The sequence below is a fragment of the Schistosoma haematobium genome, chromosome 6 (genome assembly GCF_000699445.3).
Source record: "Schistosoma haematobium chromosome 6, whole genome shotgun sequence".
Classification (NCBI taxonomy): Eukaryota; Metazoa; Platyhelminthes; class Trematoda; order Strigeidida; family Schistosomatidae; genus Schistosoma; species Schistosoma haematobium.
This window is the reverse complement of record NC_067201.1, coordinates 16416844-16437793: the sequence shown is the minus strand read 5'-3', so window position 1 is coordinate 16437793 and position 20950 is coordinate 16416844. Positions and strand designations below refer to the sequence as shown.

At 32.8% G+C, this 20950-nt stretch overlaps 1 protein-coding gene across 1 annotated transcript in view; it reads right to left on the bottom strand.

Annotated features, from left to right (window-relative positions):
* CASKIN2 (Caskin-2) overlaps positions 1-20950 on the bottom strand; it is a 66581-nt gene that overhangs the window by 18926 nt on the left and 26705 nt on the right. Inside the window, exons 3-6 of the mRNA XM_051216979.1 lie at positions 18144-18632; positions 9115-9863; positions 6824-6992; positions 178-316 (exon numbers count right to left, since the gene is read on the bottom strand). Coding sequence (XP_051065608.1) covers positions 178-316; positions 6824-6992; positions 9115-9863; positions 18144-18632 — 1546 coding nt within the window. The remainder of the gene's footprint in view (positions 1-177; positions 317-6823; positions 6993-9114; positions 9864-18143; positions 18633-20950) is intronic.

The following is a 20950-nucleotide window of genomic DNA, read 5'->3' as shown; positions in this document are numbered from 1 at the left end:
GCCCAATCCTCCTCCTTCACCCGGGCTTGGCACCGGCAGTAGCCTCATAGGGGCTTCAGGCGGAGAATATGGAAATGCTGACATCTTCACAAACAGATACTACATATGAACTACTATTACTCACTTAGTCAATAATAGTAGTATATCATTAAATGTAAAATAAGAATATAAACGTACCTAATTTGGAAATACCAATCTCTTCTAAATCATCCCATGTAATACGAATAATTTGTTCAAATGTTATTAAACCTTGATCATTAAATTTAGGCCAATATTGTTGTAAATGTAATTGTATTAAACATTCATGAACACTAGCCTATAATGATGATGATAAAAATATTCAATAATAATAAGCCATGTTAGTTATTGAAATGAAATAAAATAAAACTGAACAAACCCTACAAGAGATTAGAAAATAATGTTGTGAATTGACCATTCAAAATAATTCACGATAGTTTTTCATGGATTTTCTTTTTCTGAGCTGGATGGTTTGGTCGTGGAGCTTTCATCGTTCTTCTGAACGATATCTCATCAGCACAAACTTCAAGTAGAAGTCGATAGTTCTACAAGTTATCTTATTTTCGTTACAGTGACTGGTAAGTGTGTAAAATTTTAAAGGATATTCAATTATTTCACTAAATTACTAATTACATTTAGAAATATGGACTACTGAATTCTATAACATTAGTCTAAAGGTATTAGGCTTTACATAAGACCTGAAGATATCCTAATTGACCTAACTTTGTATTCATAACGCCATACTGATTCAGAATTACAAAGTAAAACAAAATGATCGTACAATATTTATGTTGTTGTTGGTTTTTGATGGTTATTAAAGGGATATCACTTTGTAGGACAAATTATTTGGTTCCATTTTTACGGACTGTTAAGTTCAGCGGATGAGTCCTATATAGGACAAAACGCAATGTCATTGAATCTCACCGTTAACTGAATATCAAATTTACCAATTACCAAACAATAGTCTAAATAATTTATTAATATATGGTTTGAGACTTCAATCATGTGTCTCAAACTGTGTCATAATGACAGTAACGAAGTATGTATTTTACTTTTCTCGAAATATTGAATATCACATCGTCATCAAAAATTTCATTTCTTAATTTTGCAGGCTCTATTTGACAATAACAATACTACATTTACTAACTTGATTTTCTTCACATCGGTATTTTATTAGTAGTAAGTTTATATGAGTGTGACAGCTTTTTATACGTATATAAGGTCATATATTGTTTTCGACAGTCGATCTGTCGATCACCTGAATATATATACATTCTTACGGTTGAATTCACGAGTCTATCTAAGCTAGACCATCATTGGTAACCTGGAAGCACTGGATAACCGTTTTGCTCTAGTATGGAACTCCTGACCAGTGCGCACCCACAACTCCTCATGCAGGACTCGAACCCGGGACCTTCGGTCTTGTGCTTGGGATCGTGGACACATATTGCTGAGATGTCTTATACTAGGACGAAACGGCCATCCAGTGCTACTAGGTTACCAATGTTGGTCTAGCTTAGATCGACTCGCGAATTCAGCTGTAAAAAATACTACAATCTCCATAAATTCCCACATACATTCTGTTTACGAATTGAATGCAAATCTATTAGAATTCATAGTAAACACAGTTAAACTTGCAGACTAGAGCGAACATAAAAGGCCAATAATCTCAATTTTGAGTATCACAATTAGCGTATTTAGATGAAGAGGGAAGCTACTTCTGGGGTGTTATGATATATAAATAAATGCTAGTTTAACATAACTATTTTTTTATTCATCGATGTCAAGTTACCAGCCTATTACTTCTTTGATTTTCCCACAAAATTTCAATGTTACTATGTAATTCTTTGCATGAAAGCTAACAGGATAAGCTAACAAAATGGATATTTCAGGATAGCACTACTTATTAGATGATGAATTTTATTATGTCATCACCGAATATGAGCAATCTCTCACTGAAATAACGATGATTGAATATGGGGAGAATCTTTAAAACTCTTTAGATCAAGTTTTCCTATACTGAGTTCAGTACTAATAATTAGTTATTATCAACCTTAATGTATGGATGCTACCATATATCTACACATGTTGTATTTTGAAAAAAACATCGTAGATATATCTATAAAATTACAAATAGAAACATTATTATTCACTTGGTGTTGTTTTACTTGTATCTTCCCATTGTTATTTAGAACTTCAATTGACCAGTCTCATGTTGGCATATGTACATCCTATGCAGATTGCCTCGATATAGCCTTAAGTCACAAGCTTTTTAAGCAAAGATGGATAGTGGCTAGCAGTGGAATACAGGACTCAGTAGCTAAGTGGATAACGTGATGGCGTTTGAAGTGGATGGTACTGGGTTCGAGTCCAAGAGTGAACATCAACTCTGCGATGCAGGTACATCCAGCTGACCAGTCCTAAATAGGACGAAACACGTATCCTGAATTCCACTACTAGCCACTATCCATCTTTGCTTAGAAACATTATTCGTTCAACAAAAAAAATTAGACAGGAAATGATTATCTGTTAATGATTTCCAATTATATAAGAGATTATCACAGCAGGTAATGCAATGAGCATGAAATTGAATGAATGGATAGTCTACATAAATCTCTTTATATAAACCAATTGCTTAGTTAAGTCAAATTAATCATTATTAACAAATGAATAGATACTTGGTTTAAAAGAGATTCCTCATTACATGGTACTACTATTCTGTTACTATGATCATCATCATCCACAAATAAATTACATACATCTATCATCATTATCATCAGTTAAGAACAATTATAATAAAAATTATCATATTCATACATGGAGAAGAAAATCGCATTTACACACACACACACACACATGCACATTTCATTCACTCTTCATTTCCTTTCTATTCTCCTTGTTGGAAAAAATAAAAATAAATTATGTAATATAGACTAGTTAGTGTCTAGACTAAACCCAGCAGAAGCCAAACATTTTTTTTATAATATTTAATCAAGATTAAACTTTATTCAATAAAATAAATAAGTCAGCATGTGAACTAAAGTAATTAACTCTAGTTTATTGATAATGAGAAAGTACAATATATAGAAATTATAAAGATTATTCATTGTTTTAACTATTCATGTTTTATAACATTTCAATGCTTATTACATCAAAATGAATAGTTCATTATTTGTAAGCATTTGCATTTTGATAATGTTACGATTGAGAACTGATTTATGATTGATTTATGTTTGATTGTATGTATCATGAATAGATAATTGACCACTACAGGTAACCACCTAGTGAGTAAACTTAATGGCTCTTTATAATCATTAGTTTGATAGGTGAAATGTTGGCATTTGAAATGATAAGTACAAGGTTCAAGTCTCAGTATAAATATCAACACTGGGATACCGGTACACATATAAGACGAGTTTTTTTTTCGATTTTTATTGAAGAAAAGTGTAAATCAGTTTACAACTATTGTAGCTATATGAAGATTTTTTTAGTTGTACAATTGATTTTCATGTGAAAATATACTCAGTTTTAATATGGAATGAGATCATGAACCGACTGATGTCAGACCACCTTTGGAAACCTGGAAGCACTGGACGACCGTTTCGTTCTATTGTGGAACTCCTCAGCAGTGCGCATCCACAATAGGATGAAACGGCCGTTCAGTGCTTTCAGGTTTCCAAAGGTGGTCTGACATCAGTCGGTTCATGATCTCAATCAAAAAAACTTAATAATCTCCACAACCTCTATAATATTAATATGGAATGGATTCTCAACCCACCAATCGATCTCATACTGAATAAAATTGGGTAAATGTTTTCCTTAAAAATTATAAAAAGTCTATTAGTCACACCACTGTACTGTTAATGATATCTAACTCAGAGTTGTAAATTTCATAACTGTGAAGATTAGCTGAAATACAATTGCATGAAAATATACAACTTTCCATCACATAGAATATTTCTTCTATAATTCAATCTCTAAGTCATTTACCAAAGTGCACCGTAATTTTGAGAGTCATTTAGACTAGTAACCACTTTTTAACCTTATAAATAGTATGAGACAAAAATTGACAACCAAATAATCACTTAATACCCAGATAATACAATCCTATAGAATATTAGTTGTCTCAGCCGAAACATTTACCCTCATGACAAGGATTCGAATCCGTTACCAGTATACTATAGCAATTGAAATCTCTCACAGCAATTCCTGTTTCATATTTCCCCGCTTTATACTTTTCTGCATACACCATTTTCTGTGTTTATGCAACTTATGAAATTCATGTGAATTCAAACTTATTAGGTAGCAAGTCAAAATATTCTTCGACTACTTTCTATTAAGTTTTTGGTTGAGATCATGAATTAATCCGTGTCGGGTAGAGACAGGTATTTACCTCAGTACAATGGAAGGTGGTCGCGCAATTTCGTGGATTGGTTGATGTTAGACACTAACACCATTGGATGCCGGCTCAGTGGTCTAATGGTTAAGTGCTCAGGCGCGAAGCCAGCAGGTCCTGGGTTCGAATCCCGCGGGGTGCGGGATCGTGGATGCGCACTGCTGAGGATCCCCATACTAGGACGAAACGGCCGTCCAGTGCTTCCAGGTTTCCAACGGTGGTCTAACATCAATTAATTCATGATCTCAACCAAAAACTTAACAATCTCCACAACCCCCATACTGATACTTTCTATTAAATGACTAATCTATTTTCAAAGTATGAGACCCTACAACAGTACGTGCTGCCGAGGAGTTTCAAACAGGCAGGAAATAGCTGTCCAGTACTTCCTGGTCTTTAATAAGTGTCTAAGATAAGATCATTATGCAGAGCATGAAATGTAACAATCTCCCTGACAGTAATAACACTTTATTACTTACAATTAAACAAAATAATGTGTGAATCCTATGGAACTATTCTAAGTATCTTTGTCTGTATAAAAGTATGAATCATCTGTGTAAAATCTTATCATATTTATATTAACTGAAATATGATAAGATATCTCTTGGGGGAAGGATGGTAATATTATCCTAACCATTACTATTATCATTAGTATCATGATTATTATTATTACGACTATTAATAAAAGTATCAATATAAAGCGATAAATTTCCGATATATTGAAAGTGTCTTTGTTTGTCCTCCCATCTCTCTCTCTCTACAGATTAATAAGATGATCTGCTTCAACTATTCACTTTCTTATCATTACCCACATTCATGTTATTTATTTCAGGCATATGGTGCTTTCTGACACAAGACAGTTTACATTGCATTTTCTGACCCATCAGTTTATTTTGTTCATAAACTTTAGCAGATATTATGAATACGGTTTTTATTATCAATATCCATAATACAATTTTTTTGTATAATTAGATTGTGGCTAAAAGTAGAATTCAGTTTACATGTTTTGTCCTATTCAGCATTCGTCAGCTAAATATACTTATATTTAAGTGTTGATTTCGTACACTGAAACACAAACTTAACAATTATTCCTTTAAATGGCACTGTGTTGTTCACCAACTTACTGATTTCAATTAGCTAATAACTTGTGTCAACGAGTGTGAATTCTATCAGTAAAGATTTGGTAATATTACATGGTTAATCTCTGAGACTGTTATACGTTCAGTAAAAATAGGACATAGAAATTGACTTCGATGAAAGCAAAATCTTTTAAACAACTATTCGGTCTTGCAAACAAGAATTGAAATTTGTAACCGTACACATGAATAATTTAAACAGATGAGACGAAGTATAATAAACTGTATCACGGTAACTTATTTATTGGTGCCTTCAATAGTAACGACATCATAGATCCAATTGTTTGATTAATTATTATGTCCATGTATTTTTTGAAAACCAGTCTGATTAATTTACGACCACGCACAAATATTTCATTTTTCTTAATCACATACATGTTCTGATAAGTTCAGTTCTTGTTCTATCAACCACAATTACTAAATTGATCCGAACTTTATTTGAATATATACGTTATTTTGTCAATTTCTGGATAAGTCAGTCGAATGTATTCAATGAACTTCCATTAGATCGATGATTCACAGAATAAATATATTCTAAATATAATTACAGTACATATAGGTTGTAGAATACATAAATAAACAAGTAGACATTGGATGGGAAAAAAGGTAAAAAAAAAAAACCGAACGCTTTCAACAGTTGATATCAGGATCGAATTCACTTTAACTAGACAAATTAACATTGACTGATGATTGACTGATGACCGATGTTATGTCTAATTAGTCCTTAGTGCTTATCGTATTCCATCGATCAAATTACAGCGTAGCCACCAAATTAAGCGACTGAAAATTGTGTTTCGACGTTAGATGATTGCAGGTAGCCGATAGAGAACCCTGGACTTTGGTTTTGTACTAATTGGCACTCTTCAAAAAGATCTATCTGAAATCTTGGAGGAACTGACGTCCCCTTATGAGATCAAACTCGCATCATATGACATCACATTCTGAGATATTAATACTACGTAATTCGGGCTGCAACTAACTTTCTGTAGCTTTGAGATATTTACATTAGTAGATCGCCGGCTGGTGTCTCAACCAATGTCATGTTTGTCTGATCCTTAGACCCCAATGATCCAGCCATAATGTCTCAGATTATGAAGCCCGGTAACGCGGAAGGCAACAGTTACCTGAAAAAAGCAGGTACTCCTCATTGACAAGTGCTAATTGGTACAATACTAAGGTCCAGGTACACTTACCGAATAAGTTCAATGACCTAATATAAAAAACAACGATAGCACTGTTCAATTTATAAAACAGAATTCATAAATATTTTTACCGGTAGTTGTTTTTCTGTAAATGGATCAGATAACTGGAGAGTAGCGAGCTGGTTTCTCAAAATTTGTCGATCATATGGATTAGTAATTCCGCAAGCATTCAATTCTTCCGGTGTTGTATGACACAATGTCCATAGATCGAACCCGGATTTAGATAAACATCCACTTAATCTATACCAAAAATGCATTTTCAAAAGAAAAATTAGGAAATAAATTCATAAACAATGAATTAAATTTTGAGAATTTAATTGATAAAGAACAAGGTATCATTACCAAGGTTTGATTTGGTAATTTTGAATAAATTGAGCATTGGGTAGATTGTCATGAAACACCAGAAAATCTCATTTTTCTACTCATTGGGATATCACAGTTATATTAATTTATTTATGATGAAGAACAAGATAGAATTTTCATATCAGTTAAGCTGTCTTGATCATAGTTGTTTTAAATGATGATTTATCAGTTCGGCCGATCAATTGTCAATGGAATTATGTGCTATCTTAGTTTCAGTAATTAGTTACATTGTTCTGTGATGCTTTTATGTAATTCCACAATTTATGACGTTTCAAATGAATTCTGAATAAGATAATAACTTACTAATGTCATACGATATGAATTATGTTATATTGAAAAGTAATTATGGTTAAGAGTCCAAACCACTGAACTAAGCGTCTTGAAGATATTTAACTTATTATAAGAACCGAACATCAGCTTTTTGATTTTGTTCCAAGAGTTGCAAACTAGAATGAATTTATTGTCTATCCTCGATAGTTTTAGGAGGCTTTAAAACTGTCATAATTTTGTAACCATATTCAACCTTCCAAGAACATTTGTCCAGTTACATTCAGAGCTCATCAACTGAATGTGTTAATACTAAAAAAAATGATAACGTCACAGAAACTCAAATCCATAATTAAAATTCATTCAATGTTATATGATTACTAAATTACCAGGAAAATAAGTTGACAATTTTTGAGTAGAAGAAATCGATAGACAAATAGAAAATGAACTCCTAATCAAAAATAAAGAGGTTTCACTTAACCCAGGAAAATTAATCACTTTCATTCAAGCTAAAAAATATACAAATGGTAACAAACATAAAACATTAGTTTAAGAGTCTGGTTAATTACTGTCAAATCAGAGCGGATATTTAGAAAAAGTGATAATTGTAGAATGAGAATTTTCAAATTAGGGGGATAAGCCACCCTGATGAAATGACTCAAATTTGTACTGATAATAGAAATCTTACAAAAAATTCTTCACACTAACATAGCTCCTTATCATGACCTTTTAAATATTTTTTTTAGAACCCAAGTACATGGTTTTGAAAGTCAGAGGAAACAGAATTTTCTCGGAACTAAAAAACATGACATCGGTCACTACTCAATGATTAATCAATTATAAATATCCCATCAGAGAGGAAGTCAGTCGTACCCCGAACAGCTCAGAGGTAACATCTCATACTGTGAGATATGATGAAATGTGGTTCTTTCCAACAAGAAACATCAACTCCTACAAGATTACAGGTACATTTTACTTAACAGTGGCAACCAATACGAAGCTTGTATCTAGAGTTTCCTCTCGGTTATCTCCAACCACCTAAGTAGGAAAATGTTTCCACCTAAGAATTACAAGGCTTGTTTTCTAATGGTGCTTTTAGCTGTCTTAAGTTATTCACACTCAAATACAGTGCAACAACGCCTAAATGCCACCTAGTAAAATAACTGTTTATCACTGTTAAGATGCGAATATTTGTGTAGATTACTCAAGTGAAAGATCACCAACTAACATCGTGAACGGATTGTAGCTGACCTGGACATAAAAAACCAGAGAGTATTGGTCAGTAGTCTCAATGCAGTACTTCCCAGACAGTGCTCCATAGTCTCCAGTGTTTATTTAGTTGTTGAAGATAGTCCGAGAAGTAAACTACTAACTGGTAAAATAATTTTTTACATGTCATACTTAAGAGTCTATAATCTCAACAAGTGATGAACATTTATAATGGTACCATCAAATTCTTCATTTCTCTCAAACATTTCAGTCAACCAGTTAATTATCCATGTAATAAAATGATTACAAATACACCACTGAATTATAGATTATCAGTTGGCCAGCCAATCACAAAGAGCATGAATTTTAGTTAACCTAATTCTAGTCACCCCTAGCTTTCAAACCGACCAAAATCGTAGATCGAGGTAGTCGGTGGTTAGGGATACGTAACACAATATTTTGTATCAACTCGATACAGCGTATTGAAGTTTCATTTCTAAAAACTAATTTATTCTTCACTTACCGACTAAGGCCAACTGATCTTAACCATGCAAATAATGCTTCATCATCGGGATTGATTAAAACAGAATGAACTGATTGTTGTTGGCATTGATTACTATGTATTGATTGCGTAGGCATATTCGAAAGAATATGTGATCGATGATATATATTTGCCGGTACTTTTGGTCTTGAAACATCAAAATCAGTTAAATGTCTTTCTTGACAAGATGAATAGGACGGCAAAAATGATTGTTGCTGTTGTGTTGGCGATGACGGTGATGTTGATGGTTTGATAAGATTAGTAGTTGAACAACAATTCCTGGTAGATTGATATGATGGAATGTGATAATATTCGCAAGGCTCTGTACATTGTAGCATAGAATTGGCAATTTTATTATCTATACTACTATAATTGTTATACTTGTGTGTTGGTGATGTCAAGGTATCATCTTTATTGAAATGTTGTTGGTGGTATTGTTTTAATTGATGACATGAAGAATTTCTACTATGACTACTACTAGCATTACTACCATTATTCACACAACAATTACTAACGTTATAAGTAGTCGAATTATTATGATTACAAAATGGTAATATCGTTGCTACTGGTAATGAGGAGGTATTATCAAATGGTGTACAACTGCTGGAGTTATGATTATTTTTACGAGTTGAGATAATGTTATTCCTTGATATTTGACTATTATAACAGTATGGTAAAGTTGGTGATAGAATATACCCATCATCTGAAGAATATTGTTGAGGATATTGAACCTGTGAATAGAAAAAGTTTTGGATATTTTTGTAGAAACAGTTTTGAAAAAAATCAACATTTTGTCAATATATTCAATGTAATCTTCATTATGAACTGAGACTAACTGATGAACTTCCGAATGATGTGAACAGTTATTTTGTCTTAGTAAATTTGGTACGTAGCTGCAAATGTAATGCAGAATACGCGTTCTGCCCTTTTTGGGACTTTTTTGGTTGGATGTATATATATCACAGTGTTAACGTTTACATTGAGACTCGAGCCCCAGTACCTTTTACAACAAATTTCCAACAAATCTACTGGGCTTTTTCTAACGATCACTTAAATTTACAACGTTACAAGAATATAAGTCAAAACTATCATTTCTTGATGTCCTACTTACTAAAAGAAATGATAAATCAATACGAATATCAGTCTACAGAAAACCTATATAGAAACGAGAACTGACGAATCTTCACAGTCAGTTTCCAAAAACTGGGAAAGAAAATATTACGAAATAATAATGCTTTATGCTCACAATATCGTAAAATTTATTCATTAGACTATCAAGGGGATGAATAGCAAATTTTGTGATCTACCTGTTTAAAACATGTATATCCATTCAGAAGAACGATTAAATAAACTCATGACTGGAAACAGCCTTAAGAAATCATAGGCTAGTTTTAATGTTAGTCTGAAAAGAAAGAACAAATAATGGTATGTTCTGACAGATGGTTGGATGCAATCAACAGAAAACCCTGGATATAGGTTCCGCGCAAGTTGTAACTCTCAAGCAAAGTGTACCTGTGATTTTGAAGGGATCAGTGCTCTATATTGGATTCGATCCCATGTCGTTATGGTTCACAGTCTAAGACGTTAACACTGAGCTATATGATATGTGATTGACCTTCTATACATTTATATTCTTCTCAGCTGCTTTCTTAATCTACCGTTTTACATTGTTTATCTATACTTTTCAAACAATAAATCAAGATGTAGATATCCTATGCATAATTATTAGTTTCATTTTCATGTGGGTTTTTTCCTTAAATTTCCAAAAGACAAACGTATGACTGATTCGTTGCATTTGTGTGTGGATGGTAATAACAACCGCGAGTTCAGTATTGTTTTTTAGATAAATCAACTGAATAGGTTGTAAGTAAATTCAAGACGGACAGGAAAGCACACATAAATAAATAAGAAATATTCATTCTTTGAGAAAGAAATAATATTTTAATGTTTGTTCATTTCCATTAATTGGGATCATTTCAGGTTTAATATGATGATGTTTGTTTGTATGTATGGGTCTTTGCATTAACCTCTCCAGCTATTCTGTAAATTTCAAAATAATGGTGATAAAGAAACAGCTCATTCATATACTCAACTGATTCAAATGCAGTCTACGCAGTAAAACAACACTACACATACACTTCCTAAATTAGGATATGACTATTTCCTATAGAGATGTAACGACAGATAATAAGAAACGATGTTAAGATGCGAAAACAAACACAACTAGATAGTTATCAGAATGGGGATTTGTGAAGTTTGTAGTAATTTTAATAGTTGAATTCATGGGTTGATTTAAGCTAGACCAACACTGATAACCTGGAAGCACTGGATGGCTGCTTCGTCCTAGTATGGGACCCCTAGATTGTCATTTATTTTCTAACAGAAGATAAGAAAACAAGCGTGTAACTCAGTCACTACCAGATTAGTCTATGACTCATAGTTTGAAGTATTAGTATATCAGCACTTAATCATTAAACATAAGTTAACCGTACAACTGTCTCTTCTAACTAGTCACAATAAATGCAAACGATGATCAACATCATAGCTATTCAGAAAGTGTTAGTACGACGTGTTTAATTAGTCAAATCTTGTATTATAGAATACTTTCACCGAACAAGTAATGAGCTACGATATATCTTCAAAACACTTACGATACCGAAACGACTTATCTGTAATTAATAACAAATTTGAGTAATACTATAGAGACATTTCAGGTCAAACATGAAAACTCACTGAACATTCTCAGTCAGTATACTATACTAATATTCATCATACAGGTAAAAATCTCTTCCCCTTATATCTTATTTTCACTTCAACAACTACTCAAGTATACGAAATTTTCACGGATACCCTAACTTTTATTATTCGGATAATCAGTATACACAAAAAAACCCTTCTGATATTACTCAATATATGCTCACTAGCGACTGGCTTCAAGAGGTATATCCTGGAGTTCTAATAAGTTCTAATGGAGTTCAACCGGGTCTGTTGTGAGATAGTAACTCACTGAAGACAATGGTGCATGTGTCGCTCAATTTCGTGGATTAGTTGAAGTTAGACATTAACACCGTTGGATGCCGGCCAGCTCATTGATCTAAAGGTTAAGAGTTCGCACGCGAGACTGAAATGTCCTGGTTTTGAATCTCACGAGGCGGGATCGTGTATGCACACTAGTGAGTAGTCCCACAATAGGACGAAACGGTCGTCCAGTGCTTCCAGGTTTTCCATGGTGGTCTAGCTTCAACTGACTCATGATCTTAACCATTGAAATTACTATAGTATCCACAAAAACCCCTTCTGATATTATTCAATAAATATCAAATGAAGTATTTAAAAAGAAATGTGAAATTTTCTTTTTTCGATTAATAAGGAAGAATATTTCGCTTAGGAATAATACTATATGAACATAACGATACTCAAGATTATAAATTGTTCCGAACGACTTTGTCGTTAGTAGTATATTTCAACAAGGATGGATTTCTCTTTTGATCCGACTAAAAAGAACTTCTTGTCATGGATGTACTGGATAATAGTTACTCTTACAGTGTACATATAAAAAGATACCAACATGTGTATTCCACAAATCGTTATTAAATAAAGCCACATTGTTTACCTATTATTCAATACAAACTCTGACAACCTTGATGGAATGTATAGTGGTTTAAATAATTACTTACAATTTTAAAATATACTTAGTTCCAGATGAAACTCTAGTCATATACATGTATCATAAATATTTTGATGAGAAAATTGTAAATCCATGTATGAATCATAAGAAACTTATAAACGATGTGTAAACTATATGTAGATAGTTGAACATCGGTAGCTTCTAACAAGACTTCTTAAATTAAGATGTCTTTGTGTTCATTGATTGGCATGGATCATTCTAGGTCATTTTAGGTTATGTTTGATTTTAGCAGTAAGTCATTATTATTATTATTATTATTATTATTACTATTTTGATTATCATTATGAGTACATTCCACTTTACAAAGGTTGAAGGGTATATTTTTAATACAAACCATAAAAGATTGCACAGATTGTGAATTACTTGTCTATTCAGATAAAAGTGAGGTAAACAACCAATAAATTCTTTTATCTATCTGTATTTATCCTAACACTTGTCTTCTACTTAGAATACTGTGGTGTTTGAGTTAACTAATGATTCTTTTGTACTTGTTTAATGCTCTATTACGAATTCTAAATACAATACATTCGTTCGTGATTGTGTCGTAATTCTTGATTCAATTGCGTTATTTCTGGGACTCTTAGTTCGTACTATAATTCAAATACTTTCAAACATTATAAATACTCAATTTGAAATGTAATTATTGAATGTTGTTGAATCACAATTGATTGATCACTGGGTGGTGATCAATGTCATGCTTGTCTAGTCCTTATTAGTGCAGATCGAATGCTATCGATCATGTTACAGGAACACCTTGCTGACGAGTGCCAAGTAGCACGAAACGCGGGTCCACGGTTTCCTGTTGACTACCTCCAACCACCATCTAAATCTCAATACATAGTGCCCGCAGTGTCGAGTCACCTAGACTGGTGGCCACATTGCAACATGATCGATAGCATTCGATTTGCACTAATAAGGACTAGACAAGCATGGCATTGATCACCACCAAGTGATCAATCAATTGTGATTACATCTCAGTCCTACAGAAGGTTAGTCACGGCTCGGATAGCTCAGTGGTAACGTCTCTGACTGTGAAGCTGGGTGATACGAGATCGAATCCGCCAGGGAGCACCAGTTCCCTCAAGACTACAGGTACACCTTGCTGACGAGTGCCAAGTGGCACGAAACCCTGGTCCAGGGTTTCCTGTCGACTACCTCCAACCACCATCTAAATTGTTGTTGAATGTTAAGCGACAAAATTACTACTCCAACTTGTTTGTACTTAGATTTGAAACGATAACGATTTATATACATGTTGAGTGATCGATAAGTGAAGGGATATGTAGGTTTATTAGCAGAGAAAATAACATTCTACAAAATAGTATTGCAAACGTTTGATCATAATGAAAGCATTTAACAATATAAGATTTATATCAAATGGGTTTTGTGAATATTATAGTAATTTCAATGGTTAAGATCATGATTCAGTTGAAGCTAGACCACCATAAAAAACCTGGAAGCACTGGATGGCCGTTTCGTCCCATTGTGGGACTTCTCACTAGTGTGCATCCATGACCTCGCCACCCACAAGATTCGAACCCAGGATCTATCAGTCTCGCGCGCGAGCACTTAACCATTAGAGGAGTCCCGCAATAGGACGAAACGGTCGTCCAGTGCTTCCAGGTTTTCCATGGTGGTTTAACTTCAACTGACTCATGATCTTAACCATTGAAATATAAGATTTGTTATGATTGTTATATCAGCTGAAATGTCTAATCCTCATGTTCTCTATCTTATACACTCATTTTTCATATATGGAAACTAGAATATTTGATTGCTATTCGTTATTCATGTATGATTATTTCGAGTATGATTTGAAATTGGTACTTAATATCGAAAGACATAATACTAAGTAATGAATCAAATCATAGAAATCGAATTCGATAAAACAAATGTTAAATTGATTGGCAGTAAGACTTTCATGTGGTGCGTTCAGTTGTGATCTGAAAATAATAGGAAATATTGATTCTGCATACCCTAGTTTGGATATAAAATTTAAGTGAGGTCGACTTATAATAAGAATCAACTTCAATAATTTCAAACGGGCGTTAGTTGATTGGATTTAACTGACAGGAGACATTGAACTTAGGTTACATGACAAGAGTAGTATAATTTGTATCAGGGTAGTGTCACAACCATCAGCACTATCACTGCTCTATTTAAACTGTGCACGGCCTCCTAAAGGACTAATGTATTTACACCGATTAATCACTGAATGGTATTTAAACTCATATGTTTCTTTGCTGATAAATCCCAACTAACATAAAGCTAGGTTCATTGTTTCTAACCGATTACTTTCATCAAATTAATATCGAATCATATTATAAGAGTTCTCGAGTCATTTGGACTAGCGGCTGAACTGTAACCTGATTGATAGAATTTCATTAACCATGAGAACTAGACAAACATGATGTTAATTGCAACCCAATAATTAAACAATGCACAGAAATGAGTCACAGTTAGCTACCGTCCATTCTCAATACAGGTAATCATATTTCTAAATAAAAAGTTTTATGTTTATGACTTTTTAAAAAGATTTATGATGTTACTATATGAACTTGTGGTTATTGTCGGCATTAAAGAAATCCAATCTAATGTAACGAATTCCGTCAAATCCCTATCATCTAAAGGTTAGATAATAATACAACTATGAAATGTGGCAAAAGTAACTAACCATTGTTTAGATATTGTAAAGGCAAAATATTCTTAAATTAACAGTTAGAACTAGAAAAGACATGATCTACTCTATCTATGATCTTCCTACTATTGACCAGAATGTACCACATGTTCATGGTGCCACTTTCCTGCCAACTATACCTACTCTTTATGCAGTCTATTTTTTTCTAATTTTAACAACTAGATTATTTTAAATTTACGTATGGAAATTAAATGATTTTTGAGGATCGTCGATATTGTAAAACCTAATTTCATCATTTATTCTAACTGAATGGTTTGTCTGCAGTTTATCTTCTTTTTCAGTTTACTAGACGCTCACACTTATAATTTAGACTCCTTCCCCCGAAACGACACAATACCTTCAGGATAGACATAAATCTACCAATAATCAAACAGTATACAATTAAGCATGAATTTTACCAATGTTAAATGACCCCTTACTCTTACTAGTTTGTTAAGATGTTGTATGACAGTTTTATTTCCCCCCTATTCGCGACTATTTCATTTGTCATTTTTCTTCAGTGAAATAAATTAATCTATCTATCTATCAATCATCAAGATTCGACCTTTATAGATTATCTTCAACTGATATCAGTCTATTTCATGGAAAGTTTATTCAAATTGAATTATTCTTTATAAACTATCTGGAAAAATAGCGTATAAGTACAAGCATTCAGAAATGTATATTGTTAGAAGTGACTTTTTCAAGGGTCATGACTTATTTTATGTTCATCAAAATAGAATAAATGAATGAATTAATTAATTTTCATTAATTGAATTATACTTAGAAGGACATATTAATTACCTCACTTTGAAAAAACTGGACACATGCCTATTTTGGAAACAATTTTTTTAAAAACTAGAAACTAAAACGTTGAATTCAATTTCAAACAATGTCTTATTGATTAAATGTATACCTTGTGTAATTTGTTCTAGTCTGAGCCATGTTAGTAGATGCAGGTCCGTATGACAATTGTAATCAATGGTTAAAGATTCTGAGTGACACGGCTCAGAATCGATCACAATGGTGTAGATGTATACACTTTCTGTCTTCCTTTAAACTATGAGATTAAAATCGCTTCATATCTTTCTTTCTACCAACTAATTCTTTCTTCCTGTACTATGTCATTATATGCAATCTTTCTTTTATATATTACCATCATTGAATTAACGACTTCTATGAGTCCGATGTTCATCTTGTTGTGCTAATGCGGTATGGCAACTTGGACTGATGTGCCTGGTCTTACGTTGCAGCTGACTGACTGACTGTGCAATTTGTACGAAAAATACGGGAAATCTATTTCAATATTATAAATCTAACTTCTGTAATATTAATAGTATGGGGATTTGTGGAAATTATAGTAAGTTTAATAGTTGAATTCACTAGTCAATTTGTGATAGACCATCAATAAAAATCTGGTAGCATTGGGTGGCTGTTTCGCTATAGTATGAGACGTCTGATCAGTTCGCATCCACGATTCCGTACGCGGGTATCAAACTCAGGACTTTTGGTCTGGCGTGAGGACGCTTAACCTCTAGACCACGCGAATTCTATGATTATCAGCCCTTAGATGTATTAATTATGAAATTTAATATGTATTTGCTACTGTCAACTAGTTACACGAATGAAAAAGACGCCAGGAAAAAAATTAATTTGAATGGCTTTAACGTAAATGAACTTTATCTTATTGTATTGAATGTTTAAGTAATTCGTTGGCTAGATCAACGGTTTAGTGGTAAAGACAATAGACTTCATATTATCAGATGACGGGTTTGTAGCCTATTTTAATTGTTTCAGTTTGTGTAGTTGGATAGCACTCATATACAAAAACGTGTGCCTCAAATTTAAATGAATAAGTTTTATTTATCTAAGTGTCAATCTTTGACCAGACAAGTGACTGAATCAGCCTGTAACCCACTTTATTAATTTAGTAGATCTTGCTATGATAATTATTATTATCATCATTTTTACAAGACAGATTTTGAAAATTATAAGCAGAGTTGAATGGTGGCTAGCAGTTGAATCAATGATGTACGTTTCTTTCTACTTTAAAATCGTCAACTGGATGTACCTAGTAGCTACTGTCCAACTCTACATATAATGCTTGTGACTTAATGGTAATATCGAAGCAGTTTACACAAGATGTACATATGCCAGAAAGGTTGATCAGTTGCAGTTTCAAACACCAATGGAAAAAGTTCTTTAGCACTTCAAATACATGTAATCAACAAAACAACAAACAATTTTCTGACATCTTTCTCAATTCTTGAACATCAGACATGCGGGTCTAATCAAGTCAGCCTTAAGTCAGTTACCGACCAAGCTTATTGAATGAGAACAACAACATATCTATCATCGACACTTAGATTGAGACTTCATGGTAGAATGATTTTATGATCATGGTGGAATCTGTAGAACTACGAATTCGCCCTCCTCAAGTTTATAAGTGTCAACAATGTTAAGAAGTTGCGAATTAAACTGAAATAATTGTTCACTACTGCTTAATCTTTACTGATCCTTCAACAGATCTTAACTCGTAACAAAAAAACTATTATTTTACCGATTGAAGAAGATTGAATTTATATTAATGGGAAAACAAAATGAATGCCAATAAAGAGAAGTACTCAAAACAATTTCAATACTTACCCCACTACTGCCTTCACTCCCCGTAGCGTATGTAGAATCACGTCCACTGTCAAGACTAGCTGAACTATTACGCTTATCACAATCTGATAAGTTACTGTGGTTGATGGTGCTACTATTGTTGTTATTATTATTAATACTATTGTGAGTATCGACTGATGAGTTGAAGTATACATGTTGAGAATCAGATTTTACAATTATATCCGACTTTTGTACCTGTGGGTTTTGCATTAATTGTCCAGATGTATCCGATGGAAATGATGTAGCATTAATATCACAGCCAGGCAGATTATGTGATGAAGCATTGATCTTATTATTGTTATTATTTACATCAGTTAATTCGATTATGGTAGATTGTATAGCTTGAGAAGAAGAATTTGTTGATAATTTAGATGATATTAAATTTGAATCACAACCTGAATAATTGTTTATCTCTGACTCGTCAGAACCATCTGTTTCACTAGAATATTCTGATGCTGAATCTGTTTGTATCTGGATGTATTTTGGTGCGCGGAGGGGGGTTGACACGAGAGGGATATGAAGAAAAATAGTTAGTAAATATTTGAATGAATGTTTTAAGAAATATCAGACTGTTTCTATTTTTGATAAAACAAAATATGTATGAAACAGTTGTTGTTTAGGGGTTTGTAAAAATTGTTGGCAATCAATGATGATTACGCAATATCTAAACTAATTCAAACAATATAAACTAGTATTTCACAGTAATTGTCATAAAATGCCTGAACTGCATTTAAGTCAACAAGAAACCTTGACTGTACTTGTTTTTATCAATAATGTTCTTCATTTATCCTAACAGTTAAATATATTAAGTTAATTTTGTGCGATAACTATTATTCCGTATTGTTATGGCTAATAATGTTATGGAATTATCATCCACTATGATAATATGAATAAGTACTTGAACCGGTTAATCTAATATCGAATCATTTCAAATCCCAGTTGGATATTCCTTAGAATAGCCAATTCATGATCTTATTATAAACGTACTTAATTATTTTGGAACCTTGTGACGAATATAGTTCCTCTGTAGACAACTATCAAAGTGTTTCCGTTCATTTACTTTCATTTTAGATTGCATAAATCCAGTAAATAGATAGACAATTATATTGAAGTAGACTAGCGGCTGTGGTGGATGCTTTAGTATTCTTCGGGTATTATTATCAGTGATAACATATTACAGTTAATTTGTATTCATAAATGCGTTGGTGAAGAAGGCATCCACAGTTTCTTGTGTAACATTCTTCGTAGATAGCATAATTTATTTTGTAGCTTATATGGAATTTGACTTACGTTTTTTATTGTCTTTCGGTTTAAATAAAATAGAATGTAATAAAATTTACATGAACAATCATAAAAATAAACTTTTGATTGAAATCATGAATCCATTGATGTTAGACCACCATTGAAAACCTGGAAGCACCGGACGGCCGTTTCTTCCTATTGTGGGACTCCTCAGCAGTGCGCATCCATGATCCCCCTCGCAGGATTCGAACCCATAATGGAAACTAACATGTAAACTATAAATTATGTAAATGTTCATAAATAGTAACTAATCTACTTATAAGTAGTTAATCTACTTTTGTTTCAGTTATGTTCATTAACATTTGAGTTTAACTATTTCTTAAATGTATAAGATGTCTAATAGATAGAAATGTACGTACATCTATTATATATATATATAAGCATACATAGTTCATATACAGGAGAGTATTCAAACATTGATAAACATAACTATATTCGGACAACTTTCCTCTCATATATTTCTATTCAAATCTATTTCATTAAACAGTTACTAGTTCATTATAATTTTTAATATTAGAAATATCTCTTTTTACATATCACTAGAATAATTACAGTTTTAAACCAGATCTACATACTTTCATCTTATACAACTATACATACATACAGACATAGATACATCAATACCAGCTAAAAGAAAAGGTGCAAAACAGTAATGCTAACTGTGTTAAGAATTAGAAGATAAAAAAAACCGCTATAGTTTCATTATAAATTATACCATTTCTAAGCAAAAGGAATGCAAACAAAAGAAAATCTAATAAACTACATAAGAGTCACAATAGAATTCGAAAGAAGTACCTTATTTCTAGAAAGAATAGGAATGACATACCGCTAAAATCAATTTGAACATGAATTTAAAAAGAATGATAATATTTAAATATTTATCTGAACAGATCTTGATTATAGCCATAGAGACAGAAATAAAGAGACTTAGTGTTTAGTTAATGTGTAAAAACTGTGATTTCTCTTCTTCTGAAAGTTTTAAACGATAAAGTTTCGAAAAGAATTATATAATAATTAGTTCTTTCAAGTTAACAATTACATTTTCTCAATTGTTCCTTCCTAGCAAACTGAACAATAACCAACCTGAATAATAAATAAACCAATGGAGTTCAACCAGGTCTGTTGTGAGATAGTAACTCACTGAACGTAATGGTGGATGTGTCGCTCAATTTCGTGGATTAGTTGAAATCAGACATTAACACCACTGGATCCCGGCCAGTTCAGTGGTCTAGAGGTTAAGAGTTCGTACGCAAGACTGATAGATCCTGGGTTTGGATCTCATGAGACGGGATCATGTATGCTCTTTTCTGAGGAGTCCCGCAATGGGACGAAACACCAGTCCAGTGCTTCCAGGATTTTTATGGTGGTCTAGCTTCAATTGACTGATGATCTCAACCATTGAAATTACTATAATATTCACAAAAACCCCTTCTGATATTAATAAATTAAATGTTTATTTATGTTATATATATTTCAACCATATCGTT